The sequence below is a fragment of the Chrysoperla carnea genome, chromosome 3 (assembly GCF_905475395.1).
Source record: "Chrysoperla carnea chromosome 3, inChrCarn1.1, whole genome shotgun sequence".
NCBI lineage: Eukaryota > Metazoa > Arthropoda > Insecta > Neuroptera > Chrysopidae > Chrysoperla > Chrysoperla carnea.
Genome location: NC_058339.1, coordinates 72239640 through 72261022, shown reverse-complemented (window position 1 = coordinate 72261022; position 21383 = coordinate 72239640). Strand labels below are relative to the sequence as shown.

The 21383-nt window shown below is 29.0% G+C and overlaps 1 protein-coding gene across 2 annotated transcripts in view; it reads right to left on the bottom strand.

The window, feature by feature from the left end:
- LOC123295059 (serine-rich adhesin for platelets) overlaps positions 1-21383 on the bottom strand; it is a 282764-nt gene that overhangs the window by 12996 nt on the left and 248385 nt on the right. For both annotated transcript variants that reach the window (XM_044876268.1, XM_044876269.1), the window contains exons 5-8: positions 11573-11679; positions 11136-11324; positions 4494-4682; positions 608-783 (exon numbers count right to left, since the gene is read on the bottom strand). In XM_044876268.1, the coding sequence (XP_044732203.1) occupies positions 608-783; positions 4494-4682; positions 11136-11324; positions 11573-11679 (661 nt within the window). The remainder of the gene's footprint in view (positions 1-607; positions 784-4493; positions 4683-11135; positions 11325-11572; positions 11680-21383) is intronic.

Below are 21383 nucleotides of genomic sequence, written 5' to 3'. Positions count from 1 at the left end.
TTGCATTTAAATGAAAATTTAAACGAGAAAAAAACGAATGGAGTAGATTCCAAAAATCTATAAAAGTTCGCGCTAAAACCTCCAGCCACGTTACGGTTTGTACATTTTTAACCCCCTACGAAAAGGAGGGGTGTTATCAGTTTAGCGTTCCTAAGTTTAATTTGTGTCTGCGTTTCTTATTATTTTTGTTTTGTTAACTAGAGTTGCATACAATTTTTTTAAACATCAAAGCCTTTCGGTTATAGTTGATGTATATTTATGATACAATGGCGTAAACATATATAGACAGATACCTTGTCAAATAATCTCAATTAAAGAGAATTGAAAAAAATTATACTCGCACTATAACTAGAACCGAGACCCCAAGAATTTTTTACCCACATGTATTTCATCGAGTTTTCCTATGTTTTATATGTACTATGTTATCGAAAAATTATTGAGGAAAATGTATTTAGGAATAAAATTATCAAACGATGTTCAAAAAACAAATAGGTCAATACTTAACAAGATAAATATTTGATGACATTAAACATCTTTGTTAAATTGATTGGTAAAATTATAAACAAAATGATTATGAATGAGTTGACAAAAAAAAAAATTAACTTACAGTGATCCATTTAATTGCCAATATGTTAAATCCTCGCTAATCCATGGATTTGAAGGTTGTATGCCACTGATGAGGGGATCATATTCCGTATATGTTTCAACATAATTTATCATACTCTCAAGGGCTGTGGAGACTTTAATCCGTGTTCGTGTCAAACTATTCCGTAAGAAATCCACCTTAAAAAGATAAAAAACAACATTTTTATTACGATTTTGCATTAAAAAAATGCAATAAAAATAAAAATTATATGCATACTAAAATAAAATATAAAATATTGCTGTCATAATAAAGAGTGCTCGCACATATTTGTGATAAAATACTTTCAAACAAAAACTACACGCAAGGTGTTCTTAACTCGCGTCTATGAAAAATCTGCCGAATATCAAACAAGGGTGTACTATCAATAGTCCAACCTAACATAGATTACCTACATTAGCTGACACAATTCAAAAATATGTATTGGGTGTTGATTTATTCAAGCCTTGATTATTTTGCTCACTTTCGAAGATTTCTAACCTGAACTTTGATTCAATTTTCGAATATTTATTACAAATCGAATATTTTATTTGTTCTTTCTTATACAGGGTGTCAATTAAAGGTCTTTACAACCCTCTAGCACATATAGTTTAGCTTAACATATGTCGATTAAGCTAACCATGTCCAGATAAAAGTTGCTCCATCTTGGCGCTATACGCCTTGAAGTTGAAATTTGGAAATTATTTTTCTTCCATAAGAAAGCATAACGCGATTTTGATAAAATTTAGCGTGGTGGCATTATAACAAAACAACTCATATTACCTTAATAAGTAATATCAATTCAAGGGCATAAAATGTGGAATTTTTGGTAGCTGAAACCCCCCAAATTTTTACGCCGTTGGAGGTAAGGGATTTTAAATATGGAATTTAGATGGATTTAAATGTTTACAAAAAATGTCCTCCTCGTAAACATCGATCCAACATTCTCATGGTTTAATCAAAATTTGCAATTTTGACAGCAGCAAAATTGAGACAAAAATTAAATTTCGAAAAATTAATTCAGATATTTTTTTGATAAAAATAAAACTTAAACTACAGTAATTATTCATAGCAAAGACCTTTTTTTACTAGCTTGTATGTAGTGTTATCGAAAATTTAGAACGTGCTTCTTTTAATTAATTATTTTAAAAAAATTACTCAAAAATTTGAAGACTTTCTTGAAAAGACTAGGAACGTATCCTGAATTACCATGAAATTACCCTGTTGTGAGCACCCTTTATAAGTTCATAAAACAAAATTACACCACCACAAGATATCCCATCCTGGATACTTATAAAATAAAGTTTTAGTAAACTATGTGTATTAGTTTAGTGTTCGAAGTGTTTAAAAACTTTGAAGACGTTGTCATCATCTTTTGAAACTATGCATACACAATATTCTAGTAATACCATCATCATATCCATAGACAACTAATTATAATATAGATAAGAAACTTGAACTGTTTTTACCATGTGAGTTCCAAAAACTTATCACTCTGTTCAACAGATTTCACTACTGTAGATCAAGTTCTTAATTTATACAGTATAGGCAATGAATATTACAAAAACGTTGTATGTATCACATAAACTTTCTAATTTTCTACAATCATTTTGATCATAGTTGCCTGGTCAAATTTGACAGACTAAATAGTGTCAAATAAAATATTAATTAAAAATTAAATAAATATTAAGATGGTTTTTCATTGTTGTGTGAAAGGTTGTGTAAAAACACAGAAGGATATTAGTTTACATGTGATTCCTAAGAATTTTGAGGTAAGTACAAAAATTGTTAACTTGGATAGAAATATTCTTGAAAGACTTAATTTTTCAGAAGTTTAAAAATTGGACAATAGCGATTGGTCGAACGGACATCGAATACTCGAAACGTGAAAACTATCGTGTCTGCGATTTACATTTCGCCGACGAAATGAAACTCCAGGCTTCAACAGGAAAATTGCGAACTAACTTAAAGCCTAATGCTTTTCCTAGCCTCCACTTAAGTAGTAAGTTAAAATCCTTATGTAACTAACGTATGTTTAATTTATTATTGTATGTAGGTCTTATAGAGGAACCACGAATGTAGACACAATTTGATTATAAGGTAATTTTTATTTATTTTAGGTTCACAATTTTTACATGCAGAGACCTCGAACATAAATTTGAACAAAACTGCATCAAAACGACCTGGTGAGTGAATTTAATTGTTAGATACTAACAATTATAATTTAAAAAGTAAATATAAAAATATAGTTATGAGAATAAAAATAAAACCTAAAGAGATGCCATGAAACACAAGTTTATTTCCTTAAACGCTTGGAAAATTTAGCTTTTATTAGCGTTTATTTTAAAGGAGAACTTTTGATAGCGAACCACCATCCAATTCTGTATGATTTTTCATGAGAAGGCATATTTTGTGCTCATTTACAATCTGTTTGGATTCAATTATACTTTATTAAATCACAAAAAATGGAATTGTTATTGAAATTTAGGAGCTTTTGTACTTTTTCACTATTTGATACCTAAAATCATAATATTATGTACCTATATAGAACATGAGTTTTTTAATTGTTGTTCAAAAAATTTTTAAATTAATTTTTATCAATAACGGCAAATTTAAATGAAATCAATTTTTAGGATCGCCTATTGCTTCTACGAGTCGAAAGATTATGGCCATAAATTTCGAAGAAGAACAAATTCGACCTGCGTTTCAAATAGGTTTGTTGCCAACCTTGTTTCTTTTTTTTCTATTTTATCAAAAATCTATATTTTATTTTCATAGATTTGAAGAAAAAAATGTATTTACTAAAAGAAGGAAATGTGAGAAGGGTGAAAGAACTATCGAAAACAGCAAGAAAATATTACCATATTGCGAAAGATATGTTAAAACTTGCTCGAAAGTTGAAAGATAAAAATGAAACATATCTTAAAAGATTGGAAAATGCAACACGGATGCAAACATTTATTAGTTTTAATTTTAGTTGTAAGAAACACGATTTAAAATTTTTATTTGTAAATAGAATGTTTTTATTTTATACAAGGGTGTGGGTTCGGAATGTAAATAATATTTTGAGGGGAATAGATTTAAGATTTGCTACTGATAGGATTAAAAAATTAGCTTTACGTAAATATAAGAAATATAAAATTAAACATAAAAGTATAAACAAAAATAAAAGATTAGTTGTTTAATAAATTTATTTTATAATTTAAAAGCGTTTTTTTTTTCTTTAAAATATTTAATTATTTTTTGTTTTACTGTTTTAAGCACATGATTTGGAAAAAAGATATTTGATAGCATTTCAAATAAAAATTTGATACCAAAACATGTTCTAAAACAGTAAAACAAAAAAAAAGTAAAAATTTAAATTGTATTTAGATTTGGCATTGAGTATTTTAAAAAAGGCGGTCAATTGATTGAAGCGCTGTCTGGTGAACAGAGTGAGAACTAAATCTCAAGTTTCCTTGGTGATGATAGAGATGCCTATCTATAGTATAATATAAATATTTATTATCTATGATCATATCGGTATCAACTCTGTAGGAGTGTTTGTGAATCTTTCAGGGTGTTTTATGGAGTGTAGATATATCAGTGTGTGGAGTATGAAAGACAATTTGAAATATGTACATTTTATGTTTAAAAAATAAAAATAAATTGTTTTTCCAAATACGAAAATATACTTCATTTTTCAATTGTTATATGAGGAAATACTTTATATGGTGAAGTATTTTAGAATTGTTCGCTTAAAAATTTTAACATAGAAATGTTTATCACATAGATATACCGATAAATCGCTTTGGAAATTTATAGTGGTTAGAATATATGAATCGTTAAAATTGTCTTTAAGCTAGAGAAATAATTTTATGAATGTACTTACCTCTCTTCGACAGTCAATAAGGGTACGTTTTCGAGGTCGAGTGCCACCATTCCGTGATCGACTTGGTATAGGGCATTGTTCTAACGAACTGGTGACACCGGGTGGTGGTCGATATACACGCCAATAGGCTCTTTCTTGGCTATCACTTATTAATTTTTCACCTTTCTTGCGTTCTTTTGCAATTCGTACCTAAAAAAAAAAATAAAATCGAAAATTACTAATCATTTTCGCATTTTTGGTATAACCGTGCACCTTAGTGGACTTAGTAGGATAACAAATTTCGCTAATTTTTTAAAAACTATTTGCGAATTCTATTTATTTTAAATAATATTTAAATTTTTTTATTTTTACACTTAAATTTTTGTTGTTTTAATATGTGTAGGCAATTTTTTGAGCCATAAGAAATGTAAGTAGTCTATATTTTTATAAAAATGCTTGATTTGTATCGACTAGCACAATAAATTTGGACATCATCTGAACTAAAATATAAACATCAATGTATTTCAGTTCGTATCATTCCTCAAAGAATGATCTGTTGCTCGAGAAAACTGCATTAAGTAAAATGTGTCATACTATTTGCACAGATAGAATTAATTGCGCCATACTATTTTTAAATAACCGGATAAGAAATTGGGCTGCTTGCTTGTGCGTATGCACCATCGATCGATTTTCCTGCTTGAATATGACTTTTATTTAAAAATATTCTTTTCTTTTCCCACTCGTATAGAATCTAATAATATGTTGGAAGCACTGTTAAGTGCGAAAGAGTCATTATTTTTAAAAATCAGCTATTGTTAAATTTTCTCTTTTTCATTTTCATAAGGAATGTTTCATGTTTTCTAATTAAAGCATTAAAATCTATGGCCAATAGTCAACAAAGAGAATATAGCTCTAGTACTAAAATTGTTAGAACAGCAGATGATAAGTACATGAACTCTTCTTTCTTGATTGTGCTTTTTTTTCAAATCTGATCCATTTACGACTCTTATTAGCTATGAATAGTTCTTCGAACTACTGATAACAGTCAACTAGAAAATTAGCCACTAGCATTATAATGTCATTACAATAATAATTTTCTAAGATCAAACATTACATATAGTTTTCGTTACCAATATCTTAGGACAAAAGAAAATTTGAAAAACATTCCATCTATCTACACCCAGATACGAAATTGTGTTTTATTATTCCGTTAGACAACTATTTTCGTAACATATTCTCTGAATTATACCCTAATGGCTACGAATAACAACATCAATTTCTTCTTATCACGAAAATAAAAGATAGTTACAACATCATTAATAGAATATGTATGTTTTATATTTGTACATATAGGATGGATCATTTTCATCAAAAGAGAACTTGCATTAATTTACCACAAATTCATATACAATCCGTGTTTGAACAATCTAGGGATACCAATATCACCAGTATGACAGAATACATGCGTTAAGCAATATATCTAAGTGAGAGGTATTGTATACATGTGATATTATTAATAAATATAGTGACGTATTTACAGCCGTGGAGGCTGTGATCCATTCGGAATCATACTAATTTTAAATTTTTCAGTTTGTTTCTATGAAATTATTATTTGTCCGTGAGGCGGCGTTGCTAAAACGATGTGTTGACGTCACTGCCGTTTGAATTAATAGTTAAGAAAAACCTTTTCAACTGTAAAATTACATGAAAAATCAATGTAAAAAAATTTTTGTTTTTAAATTTTTTTTTAGTTATTTTTAGTAAACTTTCGGAAAAAAATAATATTAAAAAACATGCAACTTCTCTATTCACGGAATTATCTCTAGAGGAAACTATTACTAATGTTAAGTATGCCTCTTTCTTTAATGATCTACAAAATTCTGGCTGCTCGCTCGCTGTGTTGTGTATTACGAGGGAGTGATAGCTATTAACACGCAAATAATATTGACGGTATGATATTGGTTTTGAAACTTGTGGGGTATGTTTTAAAACTTGTTTCCATTCCTACATCATTATTCATCACATATTGATAAATAGTAAGTAATCTGGTAGTCTAAATTGAAACTACTGAAAAAGGATCCACTAACTTGCCATAATTAGTACGAATTATTACCGCCAGATGACGGGATTTATTTTATTTGAATTTAAATGATTTGATTGGCCTTCAAAAGTAATACGTACACTCACTGTCAAAAAAAGTGCCACAGTTAAAACATTCTAAGCGTACTCATCATATGTTATGTTATAATAGTAACACTTAGAATGTTTTAAAACGAGCATTTTTTGTGACATTGAGTATACAAGTGTTGCCATCAGGTATTCTAAATTGGAACTACTGAAAGCGGGCCCACTTCCTGTTTCAATTTGTACGAACTATAGCCGCCAATTGACGGGCTGTAACTCCCGGTTATCAATAGTGATGAATTATGATGAATATATTAAAAGACATAATATAGTTTGGAGTTCTTGTCCTTATGAATGAGGGTTGCTGGTTGTTAGCGCAGGTCACAAAAGTTATATGTGGATATTATAACAATAGTCTAATAGTCAAGTCGCCAAGTTTAAATTGATGAAATATAGAAACACTGATCGTAAAAATACGTGTGATAGCTCATTGAATTGTGAATGATGTTGACAAATGTACCAGAAGGGTTTTTCAGCGCATACAAATTGTATTTCGTTTCTCGCAAATATTTCATAAAATATTAATATTTAACCAATTTTTAAAAAAAGTTTCTCAAAGAGCAGGAAATTTACAATAAAAAATTTCCACTCTCGAAATTATTTATAATTTTAATGGCTCAAGTACGTCTATAGGCTGGTTCAAGTAAGTCCATATCCTCATGGCAAGAGCTGGACAGTGACAGAGAAGATGAGACATTGTCTCCTCCTCCTCACGACTGTGACAGCTCCTGTAGTAGTCGTGATACACTGCCAGACCCAGGCGTTCAGCATGCCTGCCGCCTAACCAATATCCTGTAACAGCCGCAATTTTGCTAATAGAGGCCCTTGGAAGTGATTTAAGATCTTCGGATCGATTACGATTGTACTCGTTGGCGATAGCTGTCTTGTAGTACCACAAGTACGTTCCTACCTTTATCTAAGATTGGCCTTTTTAAAATATCCTCTTTGAGGGCCAGCTTGCAGTTCGCAAATGGAACTCGTATATTTATTGATGCTTGTGTCCGGTACATTAGTAGAAAATCGAGCAATAGTTCAATGTGAATAAGAATCGAATAGGCATTTTAAGAGAAATGCACTGCTTTTTACAGATAAAAGCAAAAACCACATCATAACACAGATTAATTTTTTTCGTGTTTTGTTTTGTTACCAACAGTATTTTTTTTCCGTTATTATATTTCAGTGATTGTATTTCAAAAACATAACACTGTCTCATGTTTTGGAGCACTATAGTTTGTTCAAAATTATTTGGAACTTTCTCCTTGTCTCCTGTACGATAAACTTTCTATACAAAATCTATTTTGATAAGAATATTCATATGTAGTTCACTTGTTAGTTCAATTCAGTTAGTTGTAGTTAAGTTAATACAATAAAATAGTTTTCTTAAATACAGCGAAAAACTAAAATTTCATATATAAAATAATTGCAATCATTTCTGCTAAATATGCTATCCTATATGCAATCCTTAATTTTTCGAAGAAATTTTAAATGCATAAATGGTATTTTTCTGTGTAACATCGATATTAAGGAAAGCTATTCGAAGAAAATTGGTTGTATTTAAGTTTCTCGTTCGTTATTTTTTATGTTTTTCTCAGAGCTCGTTATATGGAGAAGTTTTTTAGCTCAGATTCATAGAAAATAGAAATATATAGACTTTTCTGATCATTATAATTTTCTGCTCTGAATGGTTCCATTCATAATTATTAATTTTTGTATGATAAAGTATTGCTACGGCACGCCTGTATTTTATGTTTTTTTTGCAATTGAAATATATTTCATTCGGGAGGACAGCTTAAAAATATTTATCATTTATTAGGCGAAGGAAATTTTGTACATCAAAACCCACATGCGTTTTTAGCAATCCGAATTAACTTCAGTCAAAAGGCACGATTTATAATCACAGTATAAGCTTTCAAATTTTTATTTTTTTAAGTTCATGACAGTTCATGACATTGTAAATGTCTTACGCTGTATAACCCAAAAATGATTATATAATAATTTTATACAGTTTTGATAAAATTTAAATGTGAATTTGAACCGTATATAATTAAAATTAAATTATGTTATAAAGTTGAAATATTTATTGTATCATAAATAAAATAATTATAAATTCATAACTTTATTATATTTGTAAAATTTAATTATGAACAACACTTAATTAGTATATATCCGAAAACAATTACAATAATATTGACATTATAAATTAATAAAATGGCTCTATTTTTCTTTTGCTTTTCGTAACGTAATATATTATTCGTATTGTAATGATAAACCGTCGAATATATTTGTGGAAAGCATAAGAAATTCAGACCAGTAATAATTTGCCCTAGTATATAATGCTGAGTGACATGGTAAATACAACAAGTGAAAACAAACAATTGACTAAGGTAATGATTGAAATACCATTTATAGATAGTGTTGATGACTCAATCGTTTGTTTTTTACGTCATATAAGTAAAGAAAGATATACACACTTAGATAGCCACATAAAAGTTACTGATATTCCCATATAATATCTACATACTAAAAAATTTGCAACTAATTTGCACCCTCGCGGGTAAAAAGTGATGTTTACGAAAAAGTGTTTTGTCTATTTTTTAATAATGAATATTTTATATACTTAAATTTTTCTTCTATCTCTAACGGTTAACAAGATGGGTCATACGGACTCATGACCCAATTGACCTAGGTTGCTCATTTACGAACTAAACCTTACTTTTTACGTCCTTAGTACGCTAAAAAAATTTCAACTTGACATCTCTTTTCGTTTTTGAGTTGTCATGTTGAAAGACAGACGGACAGACAGCAGACAACCGAAAACTGACTAATTAGGTGATTTTATGAACACCTGTACCAAAATTTCGTTGATAATATCAATATTTTCAAGCGTTACAAACTTGGGACTAAACTTAATATACCTTGATATATTTCATATACATGGTATAAAAATTACTATCAAATAGGCAAGTTTTTATTAGGTACTACAATGCGAGGAGAATTCATAATTTATTCCGTTTGCAGTTAAACAAAAGGTTTCATTTTTGAAAAGGTACGAGGATTGAAATTCCTTTCCCGAATTAATTCTGAAGACCGTCATATTAATAAAATTTCAGAATTCTCATTAATTAAAAAAGTGATACTGTATTTTATTCTATACGTAAGTTAGAAAGTGGAATCTGAATAGAAAGTGTTTGAATGTCAGTGCTTGCATTATTTTTACAAGATTAAAGTTCCAAAACAATTATGACGGTTTTTCGGATGCAATTTGATTTGGTTTTCGAAAAATTTCCAAATATTTTCTAGAATTTTTTTTTTGCTTTTCTGGAATTATTTTTAATGCTATCTAGAATCTGTAACAAGTCTTCTATTTAAAGTTACTTACAAATTTTCAACTGTCTTTGTTTTATAGTTTTGGAGAAAATGGATACCAAAGCTAAGTTCTAATTTGCGCTTTCACAATTATGTTTAAAGTTGTTTATTTTTTCACAAGGTACATTTTTTTACACTTAAACTTTTGTTCTATCTGTAATGGTTTTGGACCTAAGACCCAATTGACCTATCTTGTTCATTTCCGAACTCAAACTTACACTTTGCGTTCTAAGCACTCTATTAATTTCAGCAGGATACCTCTTATCGTTTTGGAAAAGAGGCCATGAAAGCATTTTTTGGCACGTATTAAAGACAGACATTGACGGCTTCAGATCTTTTACCCCAATAACTATTTAGTAATAAATGTGAAACTCATATGACGGCGTTAGGCACTTGATAAATTATCGGAATTCATTACAGATTTCCAAATGAATAATGTAATAACTTTCGTAAATGAGTTAAGTGATGGATGACTAGGTAATATGTTATTTATTATTCTTAAAGTTAAAAACAATTAATAGGCTATATTTTATATTTGTCAAATGTTTTTACAATTAATTACAAATAGAAACTAGGTGAGAAAATTAAAACTGTATTAAATAAAATTAGCGGTAATATAAATTGGTTCATATAATAATTATCACGACTGTGGTTTGGAATTGACTTTTTTTTTGACTGACTTTGTATGTCTTTTATACAGATGACTTGATGTAAAAGTCTAATATTCAAAAACTTCGAAAATTTTAAAATAATACATATTACCAACTTTGAATTACCTAAGGGTTTGAAAAATCTTCTACAGACCTAATTAACCTGACCAACTCGAAATAATTACGAAATGTAAATATTATGAAAGATAGCAAATGAAAACTCTAAGGTTTTTCTCCATAAATTTCGTTTTTCCCACAATCTTCTAGATTATATGTATACGTATTTCGACCTTGTAATCATTATCAGTATGAATTGATTAATCGTAATTTCTCATATATTGTATATATGCTACTCGTCGCTAATTTGGTATGGTCTGCACGGTAAAAATTTGGGCAAAAATCGAAATTTGTTTTATTACGAAATTGTTATTTTTAATTTATGAATTTTTGTAATAATGCTCACCTGTTCTTCCGCTTGCATAGTTATAAAGTCCCATTTATTAGCTAAGTTCTTTTTTAAGTTTGTAAGTGCTTCAACTTCATATTCATCCAGTCCATGTCGTTGCTTATTACGCAATGTTCGTTTTGCCAAATATATAGCATATTCAACATTATCTGGTGTACGCATTTGACATGGCCAGAAATAGGGACTCTGTAAGAATAAAACAAAAATACATCATTTTTAAAAGACCTCAAATTATTAAAACATTATTTGTTCCTAAATACACTGCACTGTAATTACTGGTTTGGGAAGCCACCTCTCTTATAGATCTTAATTTCGGAACTCTAAGAAACATATTTGAAATAGAAATGTGAAGGGTTCTTTAAAGTCTTGCAGGGTGAAAAATATTGAAAATGTAGATAAATGTGATTTAATTTGTTGCCATAGAATTTAATTACCTGAAATCTATACAGCGAACTGTCATCTTTGACCACCAAGTTTTTGGAATCACTCACAGGAAAAAAATACCCATATTGACAGAGTTGATTAGCGATGTTTAGTGCTTCTGTAAATACAAAAAATGGAAAATATACATTAATAAATTTATTTCAGAATTAAAAGTATAAAAATTATATTTATACAGAGTGAACGAAAATATTTGTACACTAAATTCAATAGTTAGAAAATTATTTAATACGTTTTGTCTTTACAAAGTAAAAATTTTGTTGTATTGCGAATGGAAAATATATATTTTAATTATGTAGACCAATTTTTTCATTAGCTTAAATTATTTAAAGCAGCCATTTTTTACCATTTTCAGAGATACCAATGCTAAATATGTGATTAGATAAGAAACAATGTTCGATGAAAACTATTTTTGTTTAATAAGGGATCAAGAAAATTAAAGAATAAAAAATTATTAACAGTTAGAAATGGTTATCTTGAACATTTTGTCCGAAAATAACGAAATAAAGGCAAGCTGTTTCAATCATCCACGTTTTAATAGAAATATGCCGGTCACTTCTGACAATATGTAACAATACTGCATGTTTTAAATGTATTTTATAGTAATATAATCACCTTAGGGGTAAAATAAACTGAGAACACGATGGTTTTTATTGTATCATACAGAAGTGTAATGTTTAAATGTTTACATAAGCATAATAAAATCACATAAAACGCGAATGTAAAAATATCAATTTGACACGTATTATGTAATTTTATTAATTTTAAATTACATGTTAAAATACATACTGTTATACAATTAATACAGTAACTTTATACATTACAGTCTGCATCAAATCCGGTAGTTCTGATTTTTAGCAGACTTGTTTATGATGTTGTCACAATGAATAATCCAAGTTTGTGCGACGAACGCAACTTTGTCAAAAATAAAAAAACGAGAGAAAATTTCATGTTTTTTTTCATATTTTGTCAATTATAACCCTAAAGAGGTAGTTTTTGAAGTACTTTTTCAAGATGTTTTTAGAGTAGACTGAATTTTCAAGAATATGAGACTAGAATCGTTACGGCAGACCCAAAAGTTTCCGGGAAAAACCTGTTCTAAATTCATTATTTTTCCTAAATTAGCAATTTTTTGCAATATTTTAGATGTCAGTTTGTAATATTTCAGTAGTATTTCGAACTACTCCAGCGTCAGTTTCACTTACCTCCGACGTAGTCTGCTAGTGTTGTTCAGAGTCAAAATTTATTCAAAACTACTAAATATTGCAAAAAATTGCGAAGAAAAACTATCCCCTTTGGGTTATAATTGCCAAAATATGAAAAAAACACTTAAATTTTCTCGCGTTTTTTGATTTTTGACAAAGTTGCGTTGGTCGCTCGAGGTCACAAACTTGGATTATTCATTGGAATAATATCGTTAACAAGTCTGCAAAAAATTGGAACTACCGGATTTGATGCAGACTACCTCATACTTTCAAACGACAAGGTTACTGTATTAAATACTAACTGCTACATTATAATATATTATAATATAGTTTTCACACCTAAGCCGCCGAACTAATTTTGATGAACTCCAGTATATAAATGAACTCCAGTATGTAAATAGGATAAGTAAATTCATATAATTATTCTTATAGTCCTTCATTTTGATATATGTCTACAGCGAAACAGAAAAGTCAAAATTTTTAGTGTAATCATCCACATGTAATGCCATACCAATATCATTTAGAATGTTTTATCTGGTGTGTTTTTAATAGTACACTTAGATGAATAATGAATCTACGTTATTAAATTATAAAAAAAATTAAATCTTTAATCGTCAACAGATTCAAAATGTATATTCAAGATTAAAATAAAGTATTATATTCTGCACCTCGAATAAATATATTGGAAATGATTTTTATTTGTTGACATTCGTATCTCGCTGACTTACTTTTTTCTCATGTTATTTTTCTTGCCATACTATAATACTACAAGTTTAGTAATATATGCATTCAATGAATTTTAAATAGAATTCCATTGTATGTATGCTATTTATTCTTCAGACAGTTCCCATTTTAAAATTTAGAAGATCTTACATTTTTTTTAAACGAGAAAAATAATAATTTAAAAAAACATGACACTACATGTAATTTTTTTTCTCAGAAAGCAAAAGCGCTCACCATATACATACAAACATATTTCTTCCAATTTTTAAAAAAGTTTTTTTCCCAAAAAAAAAAAAAAAAAGAAATATTAAAGTGAGTTATTATCATAATAAATCAAGTCGAGTGAAGTGAAATATGGAGAGGAAAGATTTTCCATATAATGAAAAGTTTTCATTTCAATGACCATTTCAAAATAAATAAGTTTTATCTGGTGGTGTCGTGTATGTGTGTAGTTTTCTATTATTCTTATTATTTTTACTTTCCTATTTTTAAAGTGGAAAAACCATTAGTAATGTGTTCTGAGAAATTATTTTCCCTCATTTTTTTCGTTCGTGTTAGAAAATATACAGAGTGTTCTCAAATTGAAAAAAACAAAAATAAATAAATAAATTTTATTTGATTCAAGACTTACAATCTTTTTAAAAAATAGTTCCTACATTAATCAACGAAAACAAAAATTATTAAATAGTAAAAAAATAAAAATAACTCAGTTATAACAATATATATGCACATAATCAAATCATAAGATTTACAAGTGAAAACAAACAATTGACTGAGTTAATTATTGAAGTACCATGTATAGACAGTCTTGATGACGCCATCGTTTGTTTTTGACGACACATAAGTAAAGAAAGTTATCCACTTTTAGATAGCCACATATTCATAACTGATATTGCCATATAATACATACTATAAAATTTGCATCTAATTTGCGGCCCCGTGGGTGATGTAAACAAAAAAATGTCTCTTACTAAAGTTGTTTATTTTTTTATAAGGAACATTTTTTACTCTAAATCTTTTGTTCTATCTCTAATGGTTTACAAGATGGGACCAACGGGCCCAAAACCCAATTGACTATGTTGCTCGTTTATGAACTCGACCTCACTTTTCACGTTCAGACTCTGTTTTTTTCGTTTTTGAGTTATCGTGATAACAGACGGACAGACGACGAACGACAGACAGATAGACAGACAACCGGAAATGGACTAATTAGGTGATTTTATGAACACCTATACCAAAATTTTGTTTGTAGCATCAAAATCATTAAGCGTTACAAATTTGGGACTAAACTTAGTATACCTTGATATATTTCATATACATGGTTTACAAATCTTAGAGATCAAATTAAAGTAACTAAACTTACAGCATTAACCTGTAATTCAGAATTGCTCGAATTGCAGAAGTTTAATTTATAAGTGTTTTTCAATAATTTTAATTTGACATTTTCTATAACATTAACATGTAAAGAATTGCAAATTAGTCAGAACAGCGTCCTTTAACGCCAAAATTTTTCACTGGAAGCGCTAGCATCGATTTATTGTCCTTATCATGACTACACACACAACGAACTCTCAAATTTTTATTTTAGCAAAGCAAATTGCAGGGTTTCGAAGTTCATACGACACCCAAACTCTTGTCTTCATTTACTATTAGAAACAATAGATTAAAAAAAAAAACGGAAAAATTTCATTTCAAATTTGCCTTTGAGGCATCCATTAAGTTAATTGCATGTTTAAACAGACGGGAAAAAAGTGTGATTAAAGGGAGAAACTTTTATTTTGGATATTAAAAATACTCCTCTATTTCATATATAACTAAATTTTGTTCCAATTCATTTAAATCTATAATCTTTATGACAAAACAAACATCTATTATTCGTAGGTAATTTAAAAATTTGGTGTGTATTTCTCAAATGACCTCCATTTACAAGCAGTTGAAAATCACTCAACTTAAGAACTTGACCGACATCCCAGGCTCATGTAATTAAGATTTTTCCGAAAAAAGTTAGAAAAATTTGGAAAAAAATTTTTTTACTTCGATCAGAAATCGGCTTCATTTGTTTTTTAAACAATTTACAAAAATAGTGAATAGTTTTATTCAAATTTTTGCTTATATATCTCCGCTTCTAGAGATCACAGTGCTCAAATTGTTCGTTATGAAATAAGTTACAACATAGAATTTAATATAAAGAGCAGTTTAATGGTTAATAACAATTGGAGGCCAAGTTAAGTGTAGTAAAACTAATTAGCTTCCCAGTATAGGGAAGTAATTGTAATGACCCCGAAAATTCTAATCGAAATTTGGAAGTTATCTTTGCATTTTATGGTCAAGACAAAGTTTTAACACCAATTTTGGATTTATAAGTGAAAAGACATATTTGTTCGTTTGTTCATAGACCTTTTACGTTCACGTGATTTCTCGGGAATGATAGGTGATAACGATGTCCGATTGGCACCAATCGTTGAATTATAATCAAGATGTGCTGAAAAGACTGACAAAAACTTTTCTGTTGATATTAGGATTCTTGAATTTTTGATCATCAGTAAAGTAGTAGAAAATCAATTAAACAGAGGCCTTTTTTTAGTTAGGCCTTGTTTTATAAAACTAATTTTTACAGAAATATCTGTGATAATTGATTTTATGAATTTGTATAATACTAAAACAAATATATTTAAAAATAATGGGGTTTAACCTTCGTTTTTCTGACATACGCCTAATCACAGAGGTCATCCACTTCATTATTTGTTAATCTTTATTTATTAAATTACATTAATTTTTACAATTACATTTATGATGTGGGTGGAATCGGTTACTTCGTTCTTATCCAAGCGAGGACAATGTGATCAATTCCACAGAGTCAACAAATATATTTACAAGTGCCGTGTTTTGATCCCAGTACTTTTGTTATAAAAATCGCTTCATTATTCTTCAGGCAGACATTTTCATCATCTGTGAAAAGATACATTTGAAGCATTATTTTTATTTCCATAATCTGAAATTTTGCATATTCTGAAAATTTTTATATTCATGCTACAATCATACTACAAGATCTACTTTTACAGCTCAAGTGGTCCCATGTTTGTCATACATGGAGGTGAAATGTAACACGTAAAACTTTTAAACGCATATGTATTTTAGCAAATATGGCGTCTGCAAATATGATTGATTAAAATGTGTTAAAAAACTATAGGGGGATGATGAAGGAGGTAATATTAGGGGGGAGATTATTCATAAAAGATTTTGTTTATGATCTTGTTTTTCTCACGAAAATAATTTTTCCATATTTTCTAATAAAATTTCTGTTATGTAGAGAAGGTATTCAAATTTTTAATAAACGTTCTATTTTCTATATATATACCAACGAGAATATCAGAAGGTAGCAGCCTTCTATACTTCGATGCAATGTAAGTAAGCAAATATTAACCATTCGATAGAAAATTAAAGTTTTCAACCTGCAATCGTAATCAAGTTTTAATGAAATCCATATTTTACGATAATATTTCGCTGCGAGAATTGAATCCTTATTCTTTTGTTCAGTGCCAACCCTTTAGATTATATTATTATGTTATTACATTATCGTAGGTATTTGCCTGATACTTCATTAATATCAACTGTTGGAATGTCTTGAAACAACAACTGCCCACCTCTGATAATTAACGATAATGAATACAAAATTGAAAGAAAACGCACGAATTACGTCCGGAATTGAACATACTTAATTTTGAAACAGTCTTTCGAAGATCTATACAAACTCAATTAATCAAACAAAATAAGCATTAATTTTATAAATGATAATTTCAACTTGAATTAAAACAAGTTAACACAAACAATTGACTGAGCTAATGGTTGAAATGCAATGTATAGACTGTGTTGATTACACTGTGATATTACACATACATAAAAGTCACACATACATAACTGATATTCTTATATAATACATACTATTTAATTTGCGCTCTCAGGGTAAAAACTGATGTTTACGAAAAAATGTTTCAACCAAAAGTCGTTTATTTTTTTATAAGGAACATTTTTACACTAAAACTTTTGTTCTATCTTTAACAGTTTACAAGATCTAATTGACCTATGTTGCCCATTTATGAACTCGACCTCACTTTTTATGTCCTGAGAACGCTGTAAAAATTTCAGCTTGATATCATTTTTCGTTTTTGAATTATCGTGTTGACAGACAGATGGACAGACGGGCAGACAACCGAAAATGGACTAATTAGGTGATATTAACACCTATACCCATTTTGGTCGTAGCATCAAAATTTTTAAGTGTTACAAACTTGGGACTAAACTTAATATATTATGATATATTTCATATAAACATGGTATAATTATTGGATATCCATTTGTAGGTATATCCCCTTATATATCCGAGTGGATGTTTACTTACTATCTACTTCTACGGAATAAATGATTTGAAATTTGAAATTTTGGAGAAGCTTCGTGTCTTCTTGGTCCCACTAGACTTGAAGCGATGAAATTGAGATACTAAAATGTATTCCAAAATAATTTAAAGATAATATTTAAAAAAAACTGGTAATCTTAAATCAGAAAGTGATGCGTTTGAACTTTACTGCTCATTTTCTTCACTGATTGTTAAACAAGAACTGAATGGATGTCAAAGATAGAAAAAAATTTTTGCAAAAGAACATGAAAAAAAAAGAACGGGAGGTCTCGTTGGACATCCGGTAGGAACTATGTTGCTTTCGTTATAAATTATGTATTATATAATAACAAGCAGAATAGTAATAAATTAGTATTTAATAACTTTAATAAGTTTTCGTTTAACAAGTTATGAGAAAAGGTATTTTATTATTTATTATTTTACAGAATAAAATAAGCATATCTAAATTATTCAAGTACAGCACATTTAGATATAAGATTATTTTATATGTATGTTTTTAATTTTTCCGGTCAGTTATCAAAGATCAGCCATCTATGAACAATAATCAGAAGTTACCAAAGATTAGAATCATATGTTATTTAGTAGAATTTAAAAAATATTCTGCATGAGGAGCAAGCGAGGTACCATAAGATTACGGCCTCATTGAGAGTAGTAGTAATATTCCAAGATTTTTGTCTAGTCCCCTTCCGTCGTTCGCTCGATAAGAAACATAGTTCCAAACATGATTGATTGATAACGATTCTAGGAATATTTTGAATTTAATGTTTTCTTTCGTTCCAATAGGTTTTGGTAGTTAGAAACGACTTTAGTAAAAGTTGCAAAAAAGGTAAGAGTCATACCCACCACAGCTTGCTGTATTTAAAAGTAGGTAGGTTGGGCAATATGATATACCATTTCTTTATGTTACTACCACTGTTCTGATTTTATGAATATGTTAAAATTAAAATGTGATAAAATATTCATTTAAAAAGCATACAAACATTCTAGTGAAGTTTCTTTGATAGAAATGCACTTCATTAATAAATTATTTAGTTTTAACACCACGTGACTACTGATTCTATTCGTTTCTTTCACAGATAAACAAAACATATAGGACACTTTTTATCTTTTCAGTATCGGGAAGTGAGGTGTTTGCAATCGCGTGGCTTGGAAAGTTTTCAATCGCCCTTATAGAGTCTAATTTGACATACGTTTTTTATGTTTTCATTAAAGATGAATCTTGAATAGCAAATTGGATAATAGCAATTTTCAAGTTGTCGGGAAACGGATATCACATTTTATTCAGTACCAGACAAATTATTGTTAATACGCTTTTATTTGCTTGACTTGGAGATGTCCGATTGAATAGAAAATTTACACTCACTTATCATGGACTTTTTATTACTAAGCTTTTTTTTTATTATTAAGGGTTTAGGAAAAAATTGACCGAAAAAATTTCTATAGTGTCCCAAGGGCAAAAAACTTCAGAACCCAACCAACTCCTCTATAGTCAACAAACTCAGCCGACAACCAACTAGTAATTAAAACAATACTCTGGATCTATCACATTTCCGGTCTATTTTTTCCGGAACTTTTTTTTCCGATTACCAACTTGAAATATTAATAACATTATCAACAGGCCGATGGTGATAGCGCCCGCTCGTCATGTGGAAGGTTGTGGGATCGAAATCCATTCATGTCAATTGTGTTAATTCTATTTAGTAACCCAAAGATTACCCACTTTAACTTAGCCTTACTAAAAAATTAGAAAATAAAGATTACTTTAAAAAAAACAAACGAAACACGCTTTATATTGCACAAAACAGTGGATAATTATTTTTAATTGCAATTGTAAAATTCAATGCGTGGGGTGTTCGATAAATGTAAAATCAACTAATTTGAAGAATGAATGGGAGACAGCACCTCACGCTTTTAATTTTATATATAATCTTTTAGTTTTGTTACTTAATTATCTTCTTATTGAACTCACCAAAAGGAAGGAATATCAGTAAAATTAAAACCTGAAGGGACAATCAATAATTTTTCGAACCATGTGAAAGAGAACATCTTCCTTACAAGATATTTCGAAGATAGAGTTAGATAAAACAAGCATGACTCACTGATTTTTAAGTATGAATTTATCAATGACAATGTATGTTGATAGGCACCCAGACTATTAAGTTTTGTGTTTTTTTAAACCTGGCATATTTTCTATGCTTTGTGAAATATGAAATAAAATCTAATTTTAAAATTGTTTTCAGCATTGTCATTGTATGTCTAGATTTTGTAATCAAAATCAGATTATTTACATTTTTTATTCGATTAATTATTCTATTTGTCACTATTCACTATCCATTGTACAGTTCAGGCATACATCACAAAAAAAAAAACTAGAGAGCAGAGAGCTCCATCGCTTAAGTCACAGTTCTTCGTCATTAGATACCTCTTATTGCAATATTTACATGAGCGATGTTAAAGGGAAGCCGGGGAGTCAACACTGCCCAACGACAGTTCCTTAACATTAACTCAATTCTCGGTTACGTTTTCAATTTTTCAGCACTTTGGGGGACTTATCGGAAAATGGAAATTGATGGAGGACATCATGTTCTAACATCCGATTGGTTCTAGTTTTTCGGTTTTCTTTAAAAGTCAATTTAGATCCTAAGATCCTAAGAGATATAATAACACATACTCTAAATTATAAAGTTTCTCCTCATTAAAAAACGAACAATTTTTTCGAAAAACGTTAGTTGTCGGAGGAAATACGATTTAAAATTTGTCACCGTCATGTGTCTGGTATATTACCTCATCCTGTGCCACAAATCATTCTAGGCGCTATCAAACTGATTTGTAATACACTCTCACCATAAGTCTATATTTTTGTAGAAAATATAACTCAAAATATTGTATATTAATTATACTACTGAGTATTTCAATATATTGAATTTATATCAAACAAAATATAAAAAAAAATTCAAATAAAAGCAAAATAAATTTTGTTATAACTTAATTATATACAAAAAAAATTAGGAAAATTAGTTTATTTAAAATTAATAATAGCATTTAAATTAGTTTTTACATTATAAAATTAATATTATATGAAATATTTAAATATCAATTTCATTTTAAAAATTTTATTTCGATTAGTTTTTTTTAATTAATAGTTTAGTTTTTTTCTTTAACGAGTCTTGATGACAAAAATGTTTTTCATAATTACTTAATATAAAAGTAAGTATTTAGTCCATGCATGGGCAAACGTGACTTACAGAAGTGCCTCGGGCTCCTAACTTAACATACGAGTAAGACAGTGACAACCTAAAATACGAGTAAGACAGAGAAACATTTTTTTTCTATCTATCTCATTACTATTAGAGAAACTGAGATAGGTAGAGGAATCGTTTACCCATCTCGCTTCCTTCTCTATGAGCAATGCGGACTTGGATAAAGAGACAAGCAATAAAGTTTATGACACACAATAAAATT